The sequence below is a fragment of the Scomber scombrus genome, chromosome 6 (genome assembly GCF_963691925.1).
Source record: "Scomber scombrus chromosome 6, fScoSco1.1, whole genome shotgun sequence".
NCBI lineage: Eukaryota > Metazoa > Chordata > Actinopteri > Scombriformes > Scombridae > Scomber > Scomber scombrus.
In genome coordinates, this window is record NC_084975.1 from 19,431,027 (window position 1) to 19,451,097 (window position 20,071).

Genomic DNA, 20,071 nt, shown 5'->3' on the forward strand with positions numbered 1-20,071 from the left:
AGGCCAAGCTGGAGGAGAATTAATAGCAGCAAATTAAAATTTGGACGATAACTTCCAGAGCTAACCATGTTCATGACTTCCATATCAGCCATCCACAAACACTGCCCTTTCAAACTGTGCCAGTGAGGTGCTTAAAAAGCCTGCAGTCACGTGATTGGGGCCACAAGGTGTGGGTGTTTTAATCAACAGTTGCAATAAGTTATTTGTATATCCTTATTTTAAGGGAGGTCAGCTTAGTCTCTTAATACTATTTATTAATCATAATTCAGTTTGCGGTAACATATTATTCAGCTGAAGAAACAGCATAATGAATTACTGCTATAGATAAATTAATAGTACGAAACTGTGGTGAACAAAAATGTAACCATGACAATAAAAGGCTTTGGAGCAGAGATAACATTTTACAGTCAAAATATCTGTCTAGCTCACCAGTTGTCTCTTTTAAAAAAAAAAAAACCTTTGGCCTTGCCTATATTTTATGAGGGGGACGTGTTTTAGCTGACAACTTTAGCTCGTTTAAATGAGACGCATAATAATTATGTTTGTGTATTTTTTTTTTAATAATCGTTTTTAAATACACTCACGTAAAAGCAAAAGTTTTTCATTTAAATAAGTTGGAATTAATTTTCTTTCTTTCTTTTTTTTTGCATTTTCTTGTTCAGTCCATCTGACGTAAGGCCGTCGTCAGTGGGTGACGCTGTGTCTCTTTGTTGGCTTAGCAGCGGCGACGTTTTGTTGTTATTTTCGCTGCAGCTGAAAAAGAGGCTCGGATAATTTTGGTGCTCGTATTGTTCCCGCAATCAACATTTCGCACACTGTAGACCTTTAGGTGTGCTTGTCACAAGTTGATAACCACCCTAGGAATGGACTCAGACGAGGGTTATAACTATGAATACGACGACGAAGAAGAGGAATGTAGCGAGGACAGCGCCGAAGAGGAGCCCGAGGACGACACCCTGGAGCTCGGAGAGGTGGAGTTGGTCGATCCCGTGGTGGCCGGTGGGGAGCGAGATGAGTGCGGCGAGACCGGCGGAGGTGGTCACGGTCCTGGCGAAGAAGAGGAGGAGGACTACCGTTTCGAGGTTTTGACTGCCGAGCAGATCCTCCAGCATATGGTGGAGTGCATCAGGGAGGTCAACGAGGTCATCCAGGTAGGTATTTTGGTATGTCAAAGTCAGGAAAGACCGGGGTCCGGGCTCGGATCAAGCGTAAACAGGCCGCGAACACTAGCTTAGCCGTTAGCTTCATAGGAGTGGTTTACTTGCTGGAAGTTGACAGTTTCAGGAGGGAACAAGAGGGGAAAAGATTAACACAAACATTTATTTTCGTATTTTCTCGACTTTGGCCGTGTGCGTTGCAGTAACTTAGATATGAAAATAAGGACAACGTAGTTTTTTTAATATACCAAATTGGCAATTTCCATACTGATTTCGTTCCAAGAAGTAGTCTAATCCCCATTGAGAAGTTGGCAGCAACGGTTGCTAAGCTAACGTTAGCTTGCAAGTTAGCCAGCTCGCTAACTAGCAAACTGTAACCGTTACCCTAACGTTAGCACCGTGCTGGTGTAACGTCTGTTGTTCAATAATCGGCAAACTGTCAACTTTTAGACGACAGGAAGTGTTTTAACTCAGCAGTTTAAACTTAACCTCACACAATTTATTAAAATAACGAGCGATAACGTTATCTCAGTGTTGGATGAAAGGCTTGGTCATCGACTTGGATAACAAGTTACATGCTAGGTTACTTAATTGTATAACGTTAACAAGTCATCTTATTATGACTTAAAAAAAAGTTTGATTGGATCACACGAAGACATTTTTAAAAATCTGGCTACAGCTATGAATTTCAGGGGGGAACTCAGTGGAGCCTTGTCGGCTTAACTTGGGCCTCCATTTCCTTTCACTTAACGCTAGCTACACTTGGGTAAAGAATAAAATGGAAAGTGGCCATCTACGTTTTTATGGCATAGAGGTAAACCACTGTATATTCTGAAACGTCTTTGATTGTTACTATAATCAAACATAAAACCGTAAATGGTTATGTGACATATTAGCAGTGTGTTTGAAGTAACGTATAGCCGCATGGCAGAAGCAACTTACATGGTGCCCCTATTAAAGACAATCATGCATCTGTGTTCTGGATTAAAAAAAAAAAAGTTATTAAATGTGGAGTATGTGAAAGTAGTATAGTTCACTTTAATTTATTTTTCTTGTAAATATTTCTAGTGACTGTGCCTTCAAATGTCAAGAGTGACTGGTTTTGCCTGGCCTCTGAAGACGCTTTAGGGGTAAAGTTACCAGTGACTGATGGATTTTCTTTCATCTGTTGGGACTTTTTTAAGAATGTTGAAAATTGCACAGCAAACCTCAGAGAGACATGACAAGCAAAACTTGCATGATCATTGTCCTCCATGAATACACTTAAACTTGTCATTGATATGTAGCCCATCCCATTTGTGAGGGTAGAACAAATCTTAGTAACACCCCTCACTATAACTCTTTGTAGTTCTACAGCACCACAGAATACAGCCTTTGAAATTAGCGTACACTTTAATCAACACCTATCTAAAAACAATACAAACAAAAACTGAACATGACAATCTCCGTGAAGGTAGGATTTATTGCAGGACAGTTTTTTTAGACTGCATTAGTTTTAGATACAGTAGGTGTGCCTAATGAACTGGCACCTGAGTGTATGGTCATACTTTCTTTCATCATACCACACCAACACATTGTTACCATTATCACAGTTTGTTCTCTTGAGGTGTGCCCTGCTTTAATTGCAGATGTTTTATTCAGGAACTGTTAGGCTTTGTGGTAGCTCGGCATTTTGCCTGCTAATGTCTGTTTAACATTTGGGTGACAGCATAAATGTGAATGCAGCTGTATGAATCTCACATGAGCATGATTTATAACTGCTTTTGGAGAAATGTCCATTTTAGAGAAAAAGTTACATAATGTAACATACTATCTTGTTGTATAACATTATGTAGTCTCTTGTATTGTGATACACTGACTTGAACACCATATTGTAATGTTACTGTATCATGAATTACGCTGTGATTCAAACCCCTTATTACATCAGGAAGAAGTGAAATCACCATTGTGTGTATGAACAGGTACATGTAGACAAATCCCTTATCTAATCTTGTAATAGCAGAGAACAATTCCCAAATGCTTTCCTTAAACAGAATAACAACTGCAATGTACCATAATGTACAAAACTTGCACCATCATTCTCATTTTACATCCCATGTTATGTAAAATGTTTATTCTCATGCAGTTTAGCATGTAATGTACAAACTGTGTTTGTATTACACTTCTTTGTGGTTGTCTTGCATCATATATCCAGGTATTCTGGGGAAACCCTTCAATGCCTGTAACCATAGTGACATTTGGTGCACATCAGTGTGGTAGCCTCTCTCAGTAGCCTCAGAAAGTGATTTTATTTTATTTTTTTAGAACAGTGTACTGTTCAGACAGCAAAAGATGAACATTTTTTGTCAGACATCATGAACCAACTTCATCTTTTGGTGTTTGCATTATGGAGATTAGTTTATTACTGCAGAGTGGGAGTGGATAGGTGAGTAGAGTTAGGTGAGTTTTTTTTTTAAATAGCTCTTTGTTTGATATTTCATAATACCAGTCACAGCACAGACTTTAAATTTTAACCGGAAGTCCCGTTCTTTTCCTGTCAAATCCACTCCTTTTTTATCTCTGTACATTATTGAAAAGGAATCATTTAGTTTCATTCTAGTTAACCACACATGTTTTTCATCCAGACACCACCAATGATCAGACTAAATCTGTTTTAATCTTAACATTTAATTTGCATCTAATTTCGCTTCACAATGTGTAAAGTAACCATTTGACAGCGCAAACATGACAAATCGTGACATGGAGCAGGTTTTCTCTCGGTATGACAAAGAACAGCTAACAAAGTGTCTCAAGTTATTATTGTAAGCAGCTGTTCCTCTTGGTTTGTGTACTCACATGCCACATTTAAGTCAAGTGTATAGAATAGAGCGCAGTATTTGTGTTGCTCCACGAGCCCAGAACCTACAGAAAAAACATTGTCAGTTCAGTCTGTGGGCGTCACTCTATTGACTCGTGAAGTTTGTACACTGAAACTGTTCTGGCAGCTCTTGGTGACCCCACACTTTAATAAAACCTTTTTTTTGATGAGGAGGATGAAGACTGTGTTGTGTTCTTTCACATGCTGCATCAGTAGTCGATTATTAGACTTATTTTGTTGTTGAAGCCTTAATTAATGGCCATCGTAAACACGAGGGACCCCCCCGACTCTCAAAGTGATTCCACTGATGCATTTTTTAATCAATATCAAAGTTTATTATTCAAGAGCCAATAGCTTAATGAAGTCTGACAGCACACAAATATTAAAGGGAAACTTTACTGATTTTCAACCAGCATTGTTTCATTACAGTATTGGTAGTACATGCAAATTAACAATGTTTAACTTCCCTCTACATTGCCTGCACCCAGAGCTCCTCGCTCATTTGCCAGCAAAAGTTTGGAGACCTGCCTCAGACTACAAACCACGTTTCTGCATTTTCTGTAGTGGTGCCTACAAGGATGGTAAAATGTACGTCTCCTAAAACACTCCCATCTACCATGTTACACTAGCGAGGCAGGGTAAAAGCAGACACTAAAATAAATTCTTTAACATATTGGTATATATGGAAGAAAATCCGGCCATGAGACACTGTCAGTAGAGACAGTCGGTCTGTTTATACACAATGTTCTCAGTGCTGTGTGGTTGTTGTAGGATTCCTGCTTAACAGTGGTATGGGGAGTCTACACTAGTAGGGCACAAATTTCCAAAATAATTGCGCACCTCAAGTGACCTAGTTTTAAGAAATCATTCATAGCAGATTTTTCCTTTTAAAGACGGGGTGTTCATTCAGTGAGGACCACGTTTCACTGGATATTCATCTGTGTCCGTCTGTGTAGCCAGTTGGCATGAATGAAAATTGAAACCATGTAGAGTGTGCTGATTATTGTTGTGGTTGTACGGGGGTTTTTTTTAAACCCCTTTTGTCCAGGTAACTGAGGGAAAGTTTTTTCCCCCTAATGGAATAAATCTAATACAATGGTTGTTGATGAAATATCACTGGGTCTGATCTAGTAAGATTGGCGTCATGACTGTGAGGTAAATGTGACCTCGGCACTCAACCGTCATGTAAAAATGCCATCAGGTTAACATATAGGGGTGCATGTCAGAAAGGCTTTTAAGACTTTTTGTCTGTTTTACTGTAATTTGTCGCACATCTGTATTTCAGACAGGTATGTCACAGTTGGTGACTTCAGCTGCTTCAGATCATTAATTCAACTTCTACGTTCACTATTATGGTTTGTAATTTTTATGGTAATGCCGACTATAAAAATAATTACCTTCCCACTTAAGATCAAGTTTAAGTCAGAAAGGACATAAAGAATAGTGTACATAAGTGTCTTATGACCTACCTGTGTTCACCATGCCATCACAGATGTGGCAGTGCTGTATAGTACGGAGCAGCGTCCAGTCACATTAACCTTGTCAGATCCATGTTGCACATAAACATGCAAAATCAAATTGCCAAAAAAGGATTTAATGGAAAACCATGTTAATGAGGTGAGAGTATGGTGTCAGAGAGGGTTAGGGTTCACTTAACTTAACGGTAATTTATAAGTAGTTTGTGGTGATGTTGTATCTATCTGCAAATAAAGGTTTCATATATTTTTAGCCACTAACAGACATAGGTTGACTTTAAATAGGAATGTAAGTGAGAAATATTGAATCTGAATTTTGATTAGAATACTTGATAGGATTAAGAAGACTTTATTTCAGTCAGTCCTCCTTAAATTACCATCCTGTTCTTGTACCAGACTTATTACATATCTGAAAACATTGACCATAAAGCTGTCTGGCAGTCCACCAAAGAGATTGTAACTTGTAATCAGATTGTTAAAATGAGTAATTAAAGAGCTTTTCTGTCAATAATAGGCTTAATTATACGTTGCTATAGTGAAGATTTTAAAAAAGTAGTTACATGTAAAATCTGGGTTATCTCTGACCAACCATTTTCTCGTTTCTCTAGAATCCTGCAACAATAACACGCATCCTTCTCAGTCACTTCAACTGGGATAAAGAAAAACTAATGGAGAGGTGAGTATCTCTGAAGCACAGTGTTCCTTTGCCACCATTAGCATGTGCCAGATAACAATAAGTACATTAACTGAGTTTCTGGAAGAGCTGACTGTTCTGACTCCTTTTTTCTGTCTCAATTTATACACAGGTATTTTGATGGTAACCTGGACAAGCTTTTCTCTGAGTGTCATGTCATTAATCCCAGTAAGAAACCTCGGATCCGTCCACCAATCAACACACGCTCATCCGCACAGGACATGCCGTGTCAGATCTGCTATCTGAACTTCCCCAACTCTGTGAGTCACATAGACACCAGATGACTGCTCAGGTCAAAGTTGTTGTCTTATGATAGAGAGAGGCTCATTTTTACTTGTTGATTGTAAAGGGATCTCTAACTGAAGCTTTGTCACAGATTTTATCAGGTTTGGCAAAAAGTGTGTAAACCCAGATTTTTCTCTCAGACCTGGTTAACAGTCCTGGCCAACAAAATAGTTAGAGATTAGATAAGTATAGCTAACTTGACGTCACAAAATTTGATCATTAGTAATCATCTCTTGGAAGGTACCCACTATAACGATGGGTATAAATATTTGTATGCAAATCCTCACCCTGTTGGTTAAGTCAGTTCAGTAGTCTAAATTTATTTATTAATTTTTTAGGCTTAAAGTGATAAAGTTTAGAAATCTGAGTTCTCCAGCAGTCATGATATTGATGTAGGTGACTTTGTGCCCTGTAAACAGACATCCTCCAACCAGATTGTGGCTTTTCTAGTTGGTGTTAGGCTACAATAGAGTGAGGGCATGGCAGGTAAAGAAATAAGAAATATGTGTAACGTAAAAATTGAATACAACTAAATACAATTGTTTTGGAATTGTTACGTAACTTTGATATAAGCCTTACTGCTTATTAATCCTTTTGTCTTGGAAAAATTAGTAAAATTTCAGAAAATAGTAACAGTTTAGTACCAATATTGTTCTATTTAAAAAGGAGATTGAAAACAGCTGAGTGCGTCTCAAAATGGTTGAATTTTTGCTCCAGACTTTCTTTGGCAAGTCCAACTTAATGCTACATATTACACTTCGACTCAACTGTTGTTGTCGTACTAAAATAGTCTACAAACATTTTGAAAAGCAGTCATTCATTCATCAACATAGGCCGAATATAAAGATGGGCAACGCGTCTCCACTTCCTGCCTCTATGCAAAAGTAAAGCCAAAACCTCTTGTTTCTGGGAGCTGCATGTGTGACATCATTTGCAGACAGTCTATATAGTAGAGTCGAGTGGCAGGATGACGGCCTGCACGACACGCCCCCTAAGCCGTCCCATTGTCTGATGTAGGTTTGAGAACAGTTGTCACAGCTGTCAATCATGATGTCACATATTGTAAAATAACAAATTAAAAACAAATGTCTTACAAAAATGAGCACTTGAACAAACATCAGCATGATAAGAACCACTTAAAATGAGATAAACCATATTTGGGAAAAATTCATTTGACATGAATTTTGATTTTCTTTGTCTGGTTCGTGTCCTTTCTTCTAACATGCAGGGGCACTTTTGACCTGTACTGTAACCAGCTCCCAGGGGTTGATTGAAGTATTTTGGCTTCACTTTTGGGGAGCTGGTGTTGGGGCGTTATGTTTTTTTTCACACACACTGAAACTTTGTTCCTTTTTTCATGACAGACATGATAGGGATGGATTTTAGAGTTTCGATTTTCAGCATCAAGCATGGTAGATTAGGGGTTCTATACATGGATCAACAAAACAAACGTAATGCTGTGGTAAAAACTGATCCCTACAAAATGATCTAGATTAAAGGCACACAGCAGTGCCCCATCCTGATGAAACAGTATATTGTCTCAACAAAGGATTAAGGATTATACAGATGATGAAGGCAAGGTGGTTTAGTGTTCAGATATGATGTTCAGTTGTTTTCCCAGGTCAGGAAGACCTGAATATGAGTTTGTAGCACACAAAATTATCCATCAGTTATTTTAATCAGTTGACACAAAAATTGTTTTGTCAAATCTGGGCGACGTTATCGATGAATGAATGGCCTCTAACATGAGGGCTTTGACTTGTCTGGTTACCAGAAGTGCACATACTTACATGTAACTGTGTGATGTCTTCTTTGTCGTATTTGAAGTCAAACTGGATTCCTCTTTTTACAGTATTTTACCGGTCTGGAGTGTGGACACAAGTTCTGCATGCAGTGTTGGGGAGATTACCTGACCACCAAAATCATAGAAGAAGGAATGGGACAGGTAAGCATGAAGATCGAATAGGAGTCACTGATCAGCGTTAAGTCTTTTAAAAGCTGAGTGACTGATGATTTGCCTTCTGTGTTTTCCCCAGACCATTTCTTGCCCTGCTCATAGTTGTGACATTTTGGTTGATGACAACACAGTCATGTGAGTATAAACATGTGCTTATGTTTGTTTTGATGTCATTGATGTAGATGTGACTGATTCACAGAGAACAGGAAACCATGATTTTATATGTAATATATTTTTACATTCATTTTTATACCTTGCCAAACTATTTGAAGTGTCTAAAGTCAAATTAGTTTTTTATTAATCAAACAAATAATTTGTTCTTAAGATAAAGGACATTGTTACACATTTTATGAATGAAAAAGCCAATACACAATACAGGTCTGATCATACATTTCATATACTCGGACATAATTCAGAAACTGAGATGAAATAAAAGAAAATTTAGTTCTAAAATCAGACATGCTTACTTCATTTACGCCTTTTATTTTTTGTACATTTACAGGAACAGAAAATGTAAAAAGACTTGTAAAGTGTAGGGTTTTCTAGTTAGCCCATGGGACTACTTTAGCTGCTTTATAATGTTGGTGTTTGGCCTTTAGTGAAAGAAATATACCTCTGTGTTTCAGAGTATGGACACTTATCCCTTGCACCAGCTCTTAAGCTGACAGTAATTGTCTTAACCTACATTCTGATCTCACCTGCTAGCGAGAGACCCGATAGAGTTTTCTCTGTGATTCAGAGTGTAACACTCAGAAATATATGCTCCCCATGCCAATTTTTAAGTTCATGAGATGTATTTGCTCCCTCTAAGATAACAGTCTGCACTTAAGCTCCTAGTTTTGTAATTATGAAGTTGGTTGTTTCTAATACATTTTCAGCAGAGAAATAAACACCCTCTCTGTAATGTTTCCTCAGTTTGACTGCATTGATCTATAAAAATAATTTGAAATTATTATTTTTTTCTCCTGCTTTGTTGCTTGCTAGTTATACAGAATAAAACTAGAATATAAAGGAAGGAAGCTTTTAGCAAAGTCACCCATTTTATGAAGTGAAAACTGATAAACGATTTGATTTCTCCTACAGGCGCCTCATAACAGATTCAAAAGTGAAGTTGAAGTACCAGCATTTAATTACGAATAGTTTTGTAGAGGTAAGCTTTAGGATTTTGTTTCTCCTTAAATCTGTTGAAATGGAAAATACCTTGATTTATCACATTTAGGTTATAATTATGCACTTTACTACTAGTGGCAAGTGTCTTCTTTGTACTTAAGCATCCATGAAACTATGAGTTGTAATTTTTCCTCTCGTCACTCCTTTTAAGTGCAATCGACTGTTAAAGTGGTGCCCCGCACCAGACTGCCATCATGTTGTCAAAGTCCAGTACCCAGATGCCAAGCCGGTGAGGTGCAAGTGTGGTCGTCAGTTCTGGTAAGAGAACTTTGTTATAAAATACAAGTGAAATGACCAAAAACAGTACTTGAATGTAGGGCTGCAACAATCATCGATTTTTGAAATGATTAATCAGCTAACTGGATCAGTGGTGGCTCTAGCTTGTAAGGCGCCCCGGATGAACTCCCCTTCAGCACCCACCATATATATAGATCGATAGATAGAAATAACCATAAATACCAAAATGATATTCATAATAATGATAACCGTGAATACGAAAAATGAAATACAAGGAATAGAAACAATTCTTGTATATACATATAAGTAAGTTATTTTAATTATTACGAATTATAACATATTGCTAATAACAGTAAACTGCAAAAATAGAACAACACATTTATAAATCAATATTACCATCCTCCAGCAGTGTCAACCAAGAGTCAAGACTAAACCAGTTCACCTTGGTGGTGTGAAGACTGATTTGACATTATTCTTAATGATTTTACTCACAACCCAGAAAAAATACAATAATGTGTCTGAAACTACATATTCACAGTATGAACTGTGGTTTATTTGGTGAGACTGATTTTAATTTTTGCATCATTAGGCTACTATACAAAATTAGGTGCGCTAGACTCCTCAGTGGAGACCTGAGGTCAACCTACTGCTGCTCCTCTCCTACTTCTGACTGATACCTCTGCTGTTAGTTCATAAACTAGAAGTAGGGTGTGCACTGTAACAAGGTAAACTGATCCACACAGTGACATTATATCATTGACGTAAATGAGCGATAGAAAAACAATTGTTTTTTGTTTTTTTGTGCGCTCCGTGCTGCCTCCGGTAAGATGCTGGCTGCCCATATTGCCACTGAATCGTATAATTAATTATTACAGCACCACAGTTTTATATCACGGTTTTCCAAGGATTTTTTAGACCAAAGTGACAAAATCTGGAGAACGTGGTGTGCGGTGTGCACAGTCCTCCTGCAGGGAGAGCAGCCTCCAGTTAGCTCCAGGAAAGTAATCACTGTACAACACACTGAGAGGACGCAGCGTTGTTGAGGTGAGAGAAACTGAGCAACGAGTTATTTTCTTCACCTCAGAGTTGGGTTAAATTGTTTAATGCTGCAGTGTGTGTTGTTCAGCTGCTTTTGTTTGTTACCGCTGGAGTTCACCGCTCCTCCAAGCACGAAAAACACACCTAATGACGTAACCGACAATTAAATTCGTGGGCGACTAATTTTGTCATCGATTTTTGTCGACAACGTTGACTTATCGTTGCACCCCGACTTGAATGTTGACTCTGTAAATTTGATAGTAATGTTTAGAGATTATGTAAATGGCCTTGTTATACCTCCTGTTGTTGCAGCTTCAACTGCGGAGAGAACTGGCATGATCCCGTCAAGTGTAAGGTAAGCCAATGGAGAATTATTTTATTAACTTACTTTGTTAAAGGTATACTAAGCAGGATTTGACTAAAAAACAATGTATAAACTGACCAAAGTAATCCCTCACAGTCATCACTTATGATCCACTTATGTATGTGGCAGTGTGTGTATCTGAAGAGACCCCACCCTCGGCCTGTTATTTATTTTCTTATTATTTTGCTGTGTTCAGGACGTCGGCCTTTGGGTGGTGGGTGTGTAGCCCCCAGCCAATAACAGCGCAGGGTGTGAGGTTGGGTCTCATTCACTCTCCAGCCTGCTCTCCACCACTCTCTCTTTCTCTTTCTCTTTCTCTTTCTCTTTCTCTCACTCTTGCTCTCTCCCTTGCTCTCTGTCATTGGGCCAACTTTGAATGCAGTGTGTTTACAAACACCAACTGACAATTTCTGCATAGTATACCTTTAAAAAAATATTGACCTATTTCTCCAGCATTTTAAGTGAACTTCTGTTACGATCAGTATTCATTGTCAACACCATTATTTCATACCCTTGTTTTAATTATTTTATAGTGGCTGAGAAAATGGATCAAGAAATGCGATGATGACAGTGAAACCTCGAACTGGATTGCTGCAAATACCAAGGTATAGAATGAAAGTGGTCCGTTAGCCTGGTTCCTGTTGGCAGGCCACAAAGAATGATCAACTGTGGAAGTGCTGATCATACAGAAATTTTAACAGGGACCATACAGCCACATGGGAAGTTTCACCTAAATTTGATAACGTATTTGTTCCAATTAGCTTTTTCCCTTTATAATTTTGCTTCAACCAAGTTAATGGGCATATTCATCTTTAAAAAAAGACGTGATGCAGCTTTGCTCTCACTAGGTTGAACTTAGAATTTAGAGAGTAACTACACACTAAAATTCTGCTAGTTCCCTCAATCCCAGGATATTTAAAAAATGCAACAGGACAACGACTGTGGGGGGCACAGCCTTGTAGCTACGTTGTGTGTGACGTGGGAGGTAAGGGGACGCTGGCCAGGGTGGATTAAGACTGACCCCCCACTTAGTGTAGCAGGAATAGCCACGTAGAGCTGGTAGTCAGGGCTGACCAGTCATGGGCAGCTGCTGTCAGACTCACCGTGTCCACACTGGAAAACATGGAGTGCGCTGGAGCTTTGACAGTCACTAAAGGCTCATTCACAAGGGGCTCTCCATTTTGTGTGTGTGTGTGTGTGTGTGTGTGTGTGTGTGTGTGTGTGTGTCCTGCTATTTATCGCAGATAATGTTACCGTTGTCATCCCTGAATATCTTGTTAAGTTCTGGATATAGGACAGTTATACACAGGCCCGTTTGTTGTGTTTACTGCCACAGAAAAGCAGTAAATATTTGGCTTATTTGCATAACCACAGTTCTCGGAGTAGCACAACATTGTATCTCTGTTGCTTCTTATCAGACGTGCTAACGCTACCGGCAGCTGTGTGTGAGAGAGACAAACTGAAGCTACAATTTGCCATATATGAAATAGACCTCGGAGTCATGCCTATTACATCACAAGCAGGGAAATCAGCTGAACTAAATGTTCAAATCCTAGCAGACAGAAATGAGCTTATTTTGCGCATAAAAAGCTGTTTTATGTAAAATGGTGGAAACGTGACCTGTATTAACATCATATGCCAACATAGACCTATGTGATTATGTGTACAGTTTAAAATAACAATGTAGCGTCTAGTTATTCTTTAAAATGCAGTTTCACTTCTGTCCCGATCAGTAATGTCACAACAGTTGTTTTTAGTCAGCTGTAGAGGGTTTAAAAAAAACAATCTGCAGGTACAGCAGCACACAGCTTGCGGTCCGCACAGATTCAAAATGAGGATTGAGACTTTACCTGATTGAGTTTTTGCCATCAGGGCACCGAGCCAATGACCAAAATCACTATTAACTATATAATCAATCCTGCTAACTATATAGTACACTATATTTATTGTCCGCCATTGTACTTGTCTGAATTATGAGTTAAAAGTTTATGTGCTATGTAGCACCTTCAAATTTTCACAATGGAACAAAAACGGTGTCCGTGACATATTCATGACTTTCTGGTAACAATTAGTGTTTTATGTACGAAGGAAAAGTGAAGGAGTGAATTTGAACACAGTTGTAAACTTATGAAAGACCTGCCTAAAAACATGCTGGCCAGATTCTGACAATTGTAATATCTTTAGGCTTCTCTGTTTTTCTGTTTGTAATTTGCTTCCTCTCCGTTTTTACTGTTGTTTAAATTTGGTTTTGTCTTATTTTTTTTGAGAAACTTTGTCTAAGCATTAATGATTATTCTACACCGCTGACAGGAGTGTCCAAAATGCCATGTGACCATTGAGAAAGATGGTGGCTGCAATCACATGGTTTGTCGGAACCAAAACTGCAAAGCTGAGTTCTGCTGGGTCTGCCTGGGACCATGGGAACCTCATGGCTCAGCCTGGTAAGAACTAAAGGCTTTTAGTGTGAATGAAGAATGACCTTTCGTATAGTGCCATATAGGAATATATACCAACTAGGTTTTTTTTTTTTTTTTAATTGTGATATATTCACTTTAGTAAAAGAGTTTAAGCTTTCAAATATGTGGACATGTTTAGTAAGTAAATTCACATATAAGTATCACATTGTGAATCCTTATCTTGTCAGAAGTATATCCTTGTAACAGCAAATGCAAATTGTCATTCAATTTAATGTCTAAATAGACATCTGACATCTGCAATGTTAAATATTTTATTTGAGAAAGCATTAAAAATAGTATTGAGCTGTGTTATGTAATTGTTGAAAGCATTATTGATGTTTCTACCCTGGTTGTAATGTTTCAGGTACAACTGCAATCGCTACAATGAAGATGATGCCAAGGCAGCCAGAGATGCTCAAGAGGTAATAAATGAGCATCAAATTAATATATTAGATTTAAAACATGGCATAAAATCTATATTGGTCAAGTTTTTGATCAAGACTCTCTTCAGTGTGCAACATTTAGCCATGTTTATCACAGGTGTAACTGGCATTGATGATAATGCTGAGGCAGCAGCATACCAGTTATTGCCTCTGTCCCACTGCACTGGGTGGCACATTCACAGACAAGTCATATAATCCACAACGAAATCTAATTATATTATGAAAATGTCATCCACTCCAGCACCTCATGTAACCCTGCAGACAGCAGTTGCTGCTGCGTCAACCAGATAGTAAATGTCCATTAAACCTCAGACAATAACGGTTGATTGTTTCACACTGAAGAAGGGCGTTTTGCCAGAAACACCTGCAGAATAAAACTTCGACATTTCAGTATTTGCTGAGTTGACTGTGCTTGAATCGAAGCCAGTAGCATGCTAATTCCATGCTGTGTGCAGCGCTCCAGGGCAGCCTTGCAGAGGTACCTGTTCTACTGCAACCGCTACATGAACCACATGCAGAGCCTGCGCTTTGAGCACAAGCTCTATGCTCAGGTCAAGCAGAAGATGGAGGAGATGCAGCAGCACAACATGTCCTGGATTGAGGTGCAGTTCCTGAAGAAGGCTGTGGATGTGCTGTGCCAGTGCCGCTCCACACTCATGTTCACTTACGTCTTTGCCTTCTACCTCAAGAAGAACAACCAGTCCATTATTTTTGAGGTATGATAAAAGGGAAATTGTTGGCTCATATGTTACAAATGTGATCAGATGGTGCAGGACATAAATGACTAGAGCTATTTTAGTATTCTTTTTAGATATAAATATGCCTTCATTTTCTGTCAGTTTTAAATTTGATAAATTGTTGTTAAATGATAAATTAATTACTGTGTGTAACTTTTAACTAGGACTGTCATATCAAAATTTTCCTTACACGGTTATTATGGCATGAAACATTTAACTATAATAACAAAATGTCAATCAGATTCTATCAAGTCAGACTCTGCAGTTTAGCCTGTTTTTTGTCCAGTCTTTTGGTTTTACAGCCCACAGAGTAACTGTAGGATTCAGCATCATCAACCGCTTCCAGCACTAACATATTCCCCTGTAAGAATTATGTTACGTCTGTCTGCCATACTGGTGGCAAAAAGCTAGGCGTGTGTGTGAGTTGAGTTACTCTCAGAGCCTCTAAAGGTTTCTCTGATTTCAAGTTCCTTTTTGGCATTTCCAGAACGTGAGTAAAAAACACACCCAGATTCAGTGAGAGAGGAGCAGTGTGAGGGGGAAATATCTATCAGAAAAACAAAGCATAGATACAAGTAAAGCAAGTGGCTTTATTTAACTTTATCTTCCTAAATTACTAAGTTTTCTGATTAGTTAGAAAAATAACGAACATATCTGTGAATTGTTTTTACATATTTGGTGTGTATGTACACACACTGGTATATTGCGACACCCCTTTTTCTAACTGCATTGGAGAAGGCAACTTTACAGTTGTGTCAAAGTTGAATCATGTTTCCTCAGGCTGGATTCAGATTACATGGTTTGAAATTCTTACTCATTTTGAAACCACAAAAGGACACATTTTTTTGCCACAAACACACTGTTGCAAGAATAGAAGTGGTCATACTACAAATATTAGATTATCTTGTCAGAGGGAGCCACACACCACACAAATGCTTGTCTCTCCCACTCCTGCTATCATTTACGCACACTTTCTTTCTCCTCCTCCTCCTATCTTCTCCCCTGTTTCTCACTCATTCACTCACTCCAGCACTTTTGAACCATAAACTGTATATAAAGATGGACGACGCATCTCCACTTGTTGCCACTTTGCAAAAGTGAAGCCAAAATATCTTGCTTGTGGGAGCTGCCATGTTGGTTGTGTATAATTTGCAGCCAGAGTCTGCACAGCAGGGTCAGACAGTAGGATGATGGCTCGCAGGACACGTTCCCCTCAGCCGTCCTGCTGCCTGTTTGAAGTTTTTAGAGCAGCTGTCACAGATGTCAATCATGACGTCAAACTCCCTTTTTATAACGTCAAATAACAATTTTAGAAAAACGAGCATGTGAACAAACATCAGCATGATAAGAACTGCCTAAAATGACAAACCATCTTTGGGAAAATTTTACTTGGTGTGTATATTGATTTTTTTGATTTTGGTTTATGTCTCATTCGCTAACATGGAAGGGATTGGATTTATTATAGATAAGTGCAGCCAGCCACCAGGGGCGATCAAGATATTTTGGCTTCACTTTTGTGGAGCTGACACGTGGTCCATCTTTATATGCGGTCTATGTTTTGCACAACCACGATTTTTTCTTCGAAGATGGATTATCCCATGCAGTTCTGGCCACATTTTCATTTGAGTTTCCTCTCTCTGGCAGCAGAAGTAGTCCACTGACAAAGGCCAGAGACTGAATTAGTCACGTGATTGTTTTGACGGTGAATGTGAGGAAACTGGCCCAAACTTGCTGTAGCCTGAGCAGGGCCTTAGACAGGAAGCTCCAAAGTTTGTGGGACGTCATAAATAATTATTTGTGTCTTTTAATCTACACCGTGGCATAGAATAATATTATAAATTGAATTTCTGGTCCATCAGAACAACCAGGCAGACCTGGAAAATGCCACTGAGGTGCTGTCTGGCTACCTAGAGCGGGACATCTCCCAGGATTCCTTGCAGGACATCAAGCAGAAAGTACAAGATAAGTACAGGTCAGCGAAAAAGAAAACTGTCCTCACTGCCTTCTACTGTTTAGTTTGACAATTTTCCGACTGTTAATAAATGTTTTTTGTCTACAGATACTGTGAGAGCAGGCGAAGAGTTCTGCTACAGCACGTGCATGAAGGCTATGAGAAGGACCTGTGGGAGTACATTGAGGATTGAGGACACGTCCCAATGCAACGGACTCTTGAGTATCTTGACAAACTAGAGCGCTGATGCAATTTAACAGGGCAGCACGGGCCTTCTGCCGCCTCTCCTTTGGCAAACCAACCACTTTTGCATCATTTTTCCTGGATTTGTTTAACAAAATCTTCAAAGTAAATTATATTTAAATAAAAAGGTAGAGTAATAAAAAGAAAGTGTACTACAGTATTGTTAGCAACAGCGTGGAGTCTTGAGAAAGCAGAACATCCATCTTAAACAAATACATCCTTTTGGCTTGTATTGTAACACCTCCCCTGAACTATCTTATTTTCCTGTTTTTTGCTTGTGAATCTTTTCTGTTTTGATTTTGACTTTTGTTTTCCCATTAGTGTGAAAATGTTTTCAACACAGCTTTAATTGTCCTGGCCATGTCTGCAATATGTGGTGAGATCCTTGTCTGGGTGGCTGAATGTTGATAGGCTGATTGCAAAGGGGCAAAGACATTTCAGGGGGGGAAAAGAAGAAAAAACAAAAGATCAAAATAATAAGTCTGTATTTTTCAATTTGTAAATAGTCCATATGCATGGAAGTTAACGAACAAGAGTGGCACGTGTTTGCATAATTTTGAAATTTTGAAATATTTATTCTTTACAAATATTAAAAAAGGTGTACTTTTGCCATGTAGGTTGGGTCTGTTTACTCCCTCCATAGAGTGTGGGAGTGGAGGTCTTTGGCAATAAGGCATTCGCCTTATCATCCTCAGTCTCTTCAGAGCAGTGCACAAGTTACACCTTATCAGTAACTCTAAATGAGGACTGATAGAAAGAATTTCCCCTAGTTGCCAAGCGATCAGATAAAGGACTCAGTGAAAGTGCACAGCCGAGTTTGAAAGCCAACAGAAGAAAAAGTTTTACAGTTCAAAGGTGGGTAGAATGCGCCAGCTCTGTGTCCCTCTATTCTAACCTTTTGCCGTACCCCCTTAGTTGTTTTTAGAGGTGTTTAACATTTAAAAACATTACTAATTATTTGCAAGAGCCAAACTGAGTGACATTCACTCTTTTTTTCTTTTTTTCCCTCTCTTTCCCGACGTGGCTTGAGGTAGCCCTCTTAAAGCTCAGCTTGCACCTTGGGGATTGAATGAGGGTAATAGAATGTACTGACAGCACAGCTTTGTAGTGCTGCTAATTGGGCTGGATCACTGTCAAACAGGGTCAGGCATTTGCATCACTCTTGCAGGGAATACTTGGAGGGCATGGGGCTGATAGTGTCCATGCTTCTTTGAAGAGATCTCTTGCCTTGCAGTGAGACTGAACATTGCTTTAAACCAAGCTACACAGAAGGACTTGCAGGATCCTTAGACAGATGAGGAATATAGGGCAAACTTCTAAAGGTTGTAGGACTGTTTTATAACGCTGTTATGCTTTTGCATTAAAGACTGTATTTTTCGCACATGGGTTGAGGATTCGACATTGAAATGTCAGTGCCCCTCCAGGTTTCGCATTGTTCTGTGTGGTGGTTGCTCTGGTTGTCAAGCTCTCTGCTTGTAAATGCTGGTTCGTGTCTCTGCAGTACGGCAGTCTTCACAAGGTTGACTGGAGGGGGCATGAATATACAGGCACTGATGCAAGTCAGAAGATGACACCGAAGTGTCAGCCATCATCAAAACACATCCTTTGCCCCAGTTTCAGATCTTTGGGGAATTCTCTCCCAAACGCTTCTTATGTGTTCAAACTTATTATTTTATCCTAGCAAAATTATAAACTGTATTGTTTATTTGAATAAATGTCATGAGAAATCTCATTTTCGGGAGTACTGTGTGAGTCATTAGAGTAGGTTTGGTCTCAATCATATTAATTACCCAAACATTCATGATGCATTTCTGCGCTATGTATTTTGCAATGTAGTGTACTACAGACCTTGGCAGAGCGTTTGTTGTCTTCCAGAATAGCGTAGAAGATATTTGGTATCATTTTGATTTTTGGTAAAAATGTTAACTTCTTTTGCACCAGTTTTACTTGCAGATTGTACGATAAAGATGGAGTGGTTGTTTGTTTGATGTCACTTTTGAATTCATTTTGTCTCTTAAGTCAGTGGTTCTCAAACTTTTACACGTCAAGGACCCCTAAACTGACACAAATTAGACCACAGACCCCCATCTGTTACGGTTTTTTTTTTCTATTAGATGTGTCATTACAGAAAGTGTATGAAACCTATGACTAAAATATTCATACATCGTCAACGTCATTGTGTTACCTATAGATCAAATTATAGTGAAAATAAATCATTCCCCTGGGACCCCCTCAAGGACCCCTGGTGGTCCCTGGACCACACTTTGAGAACCACTTGTCTTAAGTCACAAACCATTGATAACAAGTTAAAAGGATATTAACAAAAGATGGGCTATTTTCTCTGAGCTGCAGGTAACCTGCTCTAGCTGTGATCATTAGGCTAAAATGCTCTCCAGGGCTCACTCTGTTTTCATTGTGTCTGCTAGTAGTTCATGAACATTTCAACATTAAGTCTGAAGTAACAGAAGCAGCTTCTTGCATTAAATTGAGACATCCAAAAACTTTTAATACTTTTCTACATATCTTTTCTTTATGCTATCAAAGGTGTTTTATTTCCTATTAGTGTAAAAATGTGGGAAAAAATAGTTGTCTGTTTTGGAGAAAACATTAAAGTGCAAAATGTTGCAAACATCCTTCTGGCATGGGTGGTTGTTTGATGATGGACACAATGTTTTTGTTGTGGCAGCTGCCATTTTCATTAAAAACACAAAACATGCACCACAATCAGTCTTTGACGTTTTTAAACAGACTTCCACTATGTCATTTCACCTGTGCGAGAAGAACTGGACAGCACCATTCATAGTGAAGACGGAACATGCAACTAAAGGTTTTGCCACAGGATGGGGACAGACACTGTATTTAAACTGCACTTTCAGGTTTTAGGTGCCGTTTATCTCACTGCTCATGTTTAAGAGTAATGTGTTAGCAGTTACAGCAATAACTGATGTGGGGAAACCACAATTAGAGAGACCCAGTTTCACTAATTGTGGGGTGATGGGTTAGGGTG

At 38.8% G+C, this 20,071-nt stretch overlaps 1 protein-coding gene across 1 annotated transcript; it reads left to right on the top strand.

Moving 5' to 3' along the window:
• The first annotated feature begins 715 nt into the window (after positions 1-715).
• On the top strand, positions 716-18,796 carry arih1 (ariadne ubiquitin-conjugating enzyme E2 binding protein homolog 1 (Drosophila)). The gene is made up of 14 exons (XM_062420410.1): positions 716-1,151; positions 6,098-6,165; positions 6,296-6,443; positions 8,321-8,413; positions 8,505-8,560; positions 9,509-9,575; positions 9,747-9,853; positions 11,183-11,225; positions 11,768-11,839; positions 13,545-13,675; positions 14,055-14,112; positions 14,589-14,849; positions 16,730-16,842; positions 16,930-18,796. Exons 1-14 carry the CDS (start codon positions 864-866, stop codon positions 17,012-17,014), a joined length of 1,590 nt encoding a protein of 529 aa, XP_062276394.1. The 5' UTR covers positions 716-863; the 3' UTR covers positions 17,015-18,796.
• Positions 18,797-20,071: the final 1,275 nt, after the last annotated feature.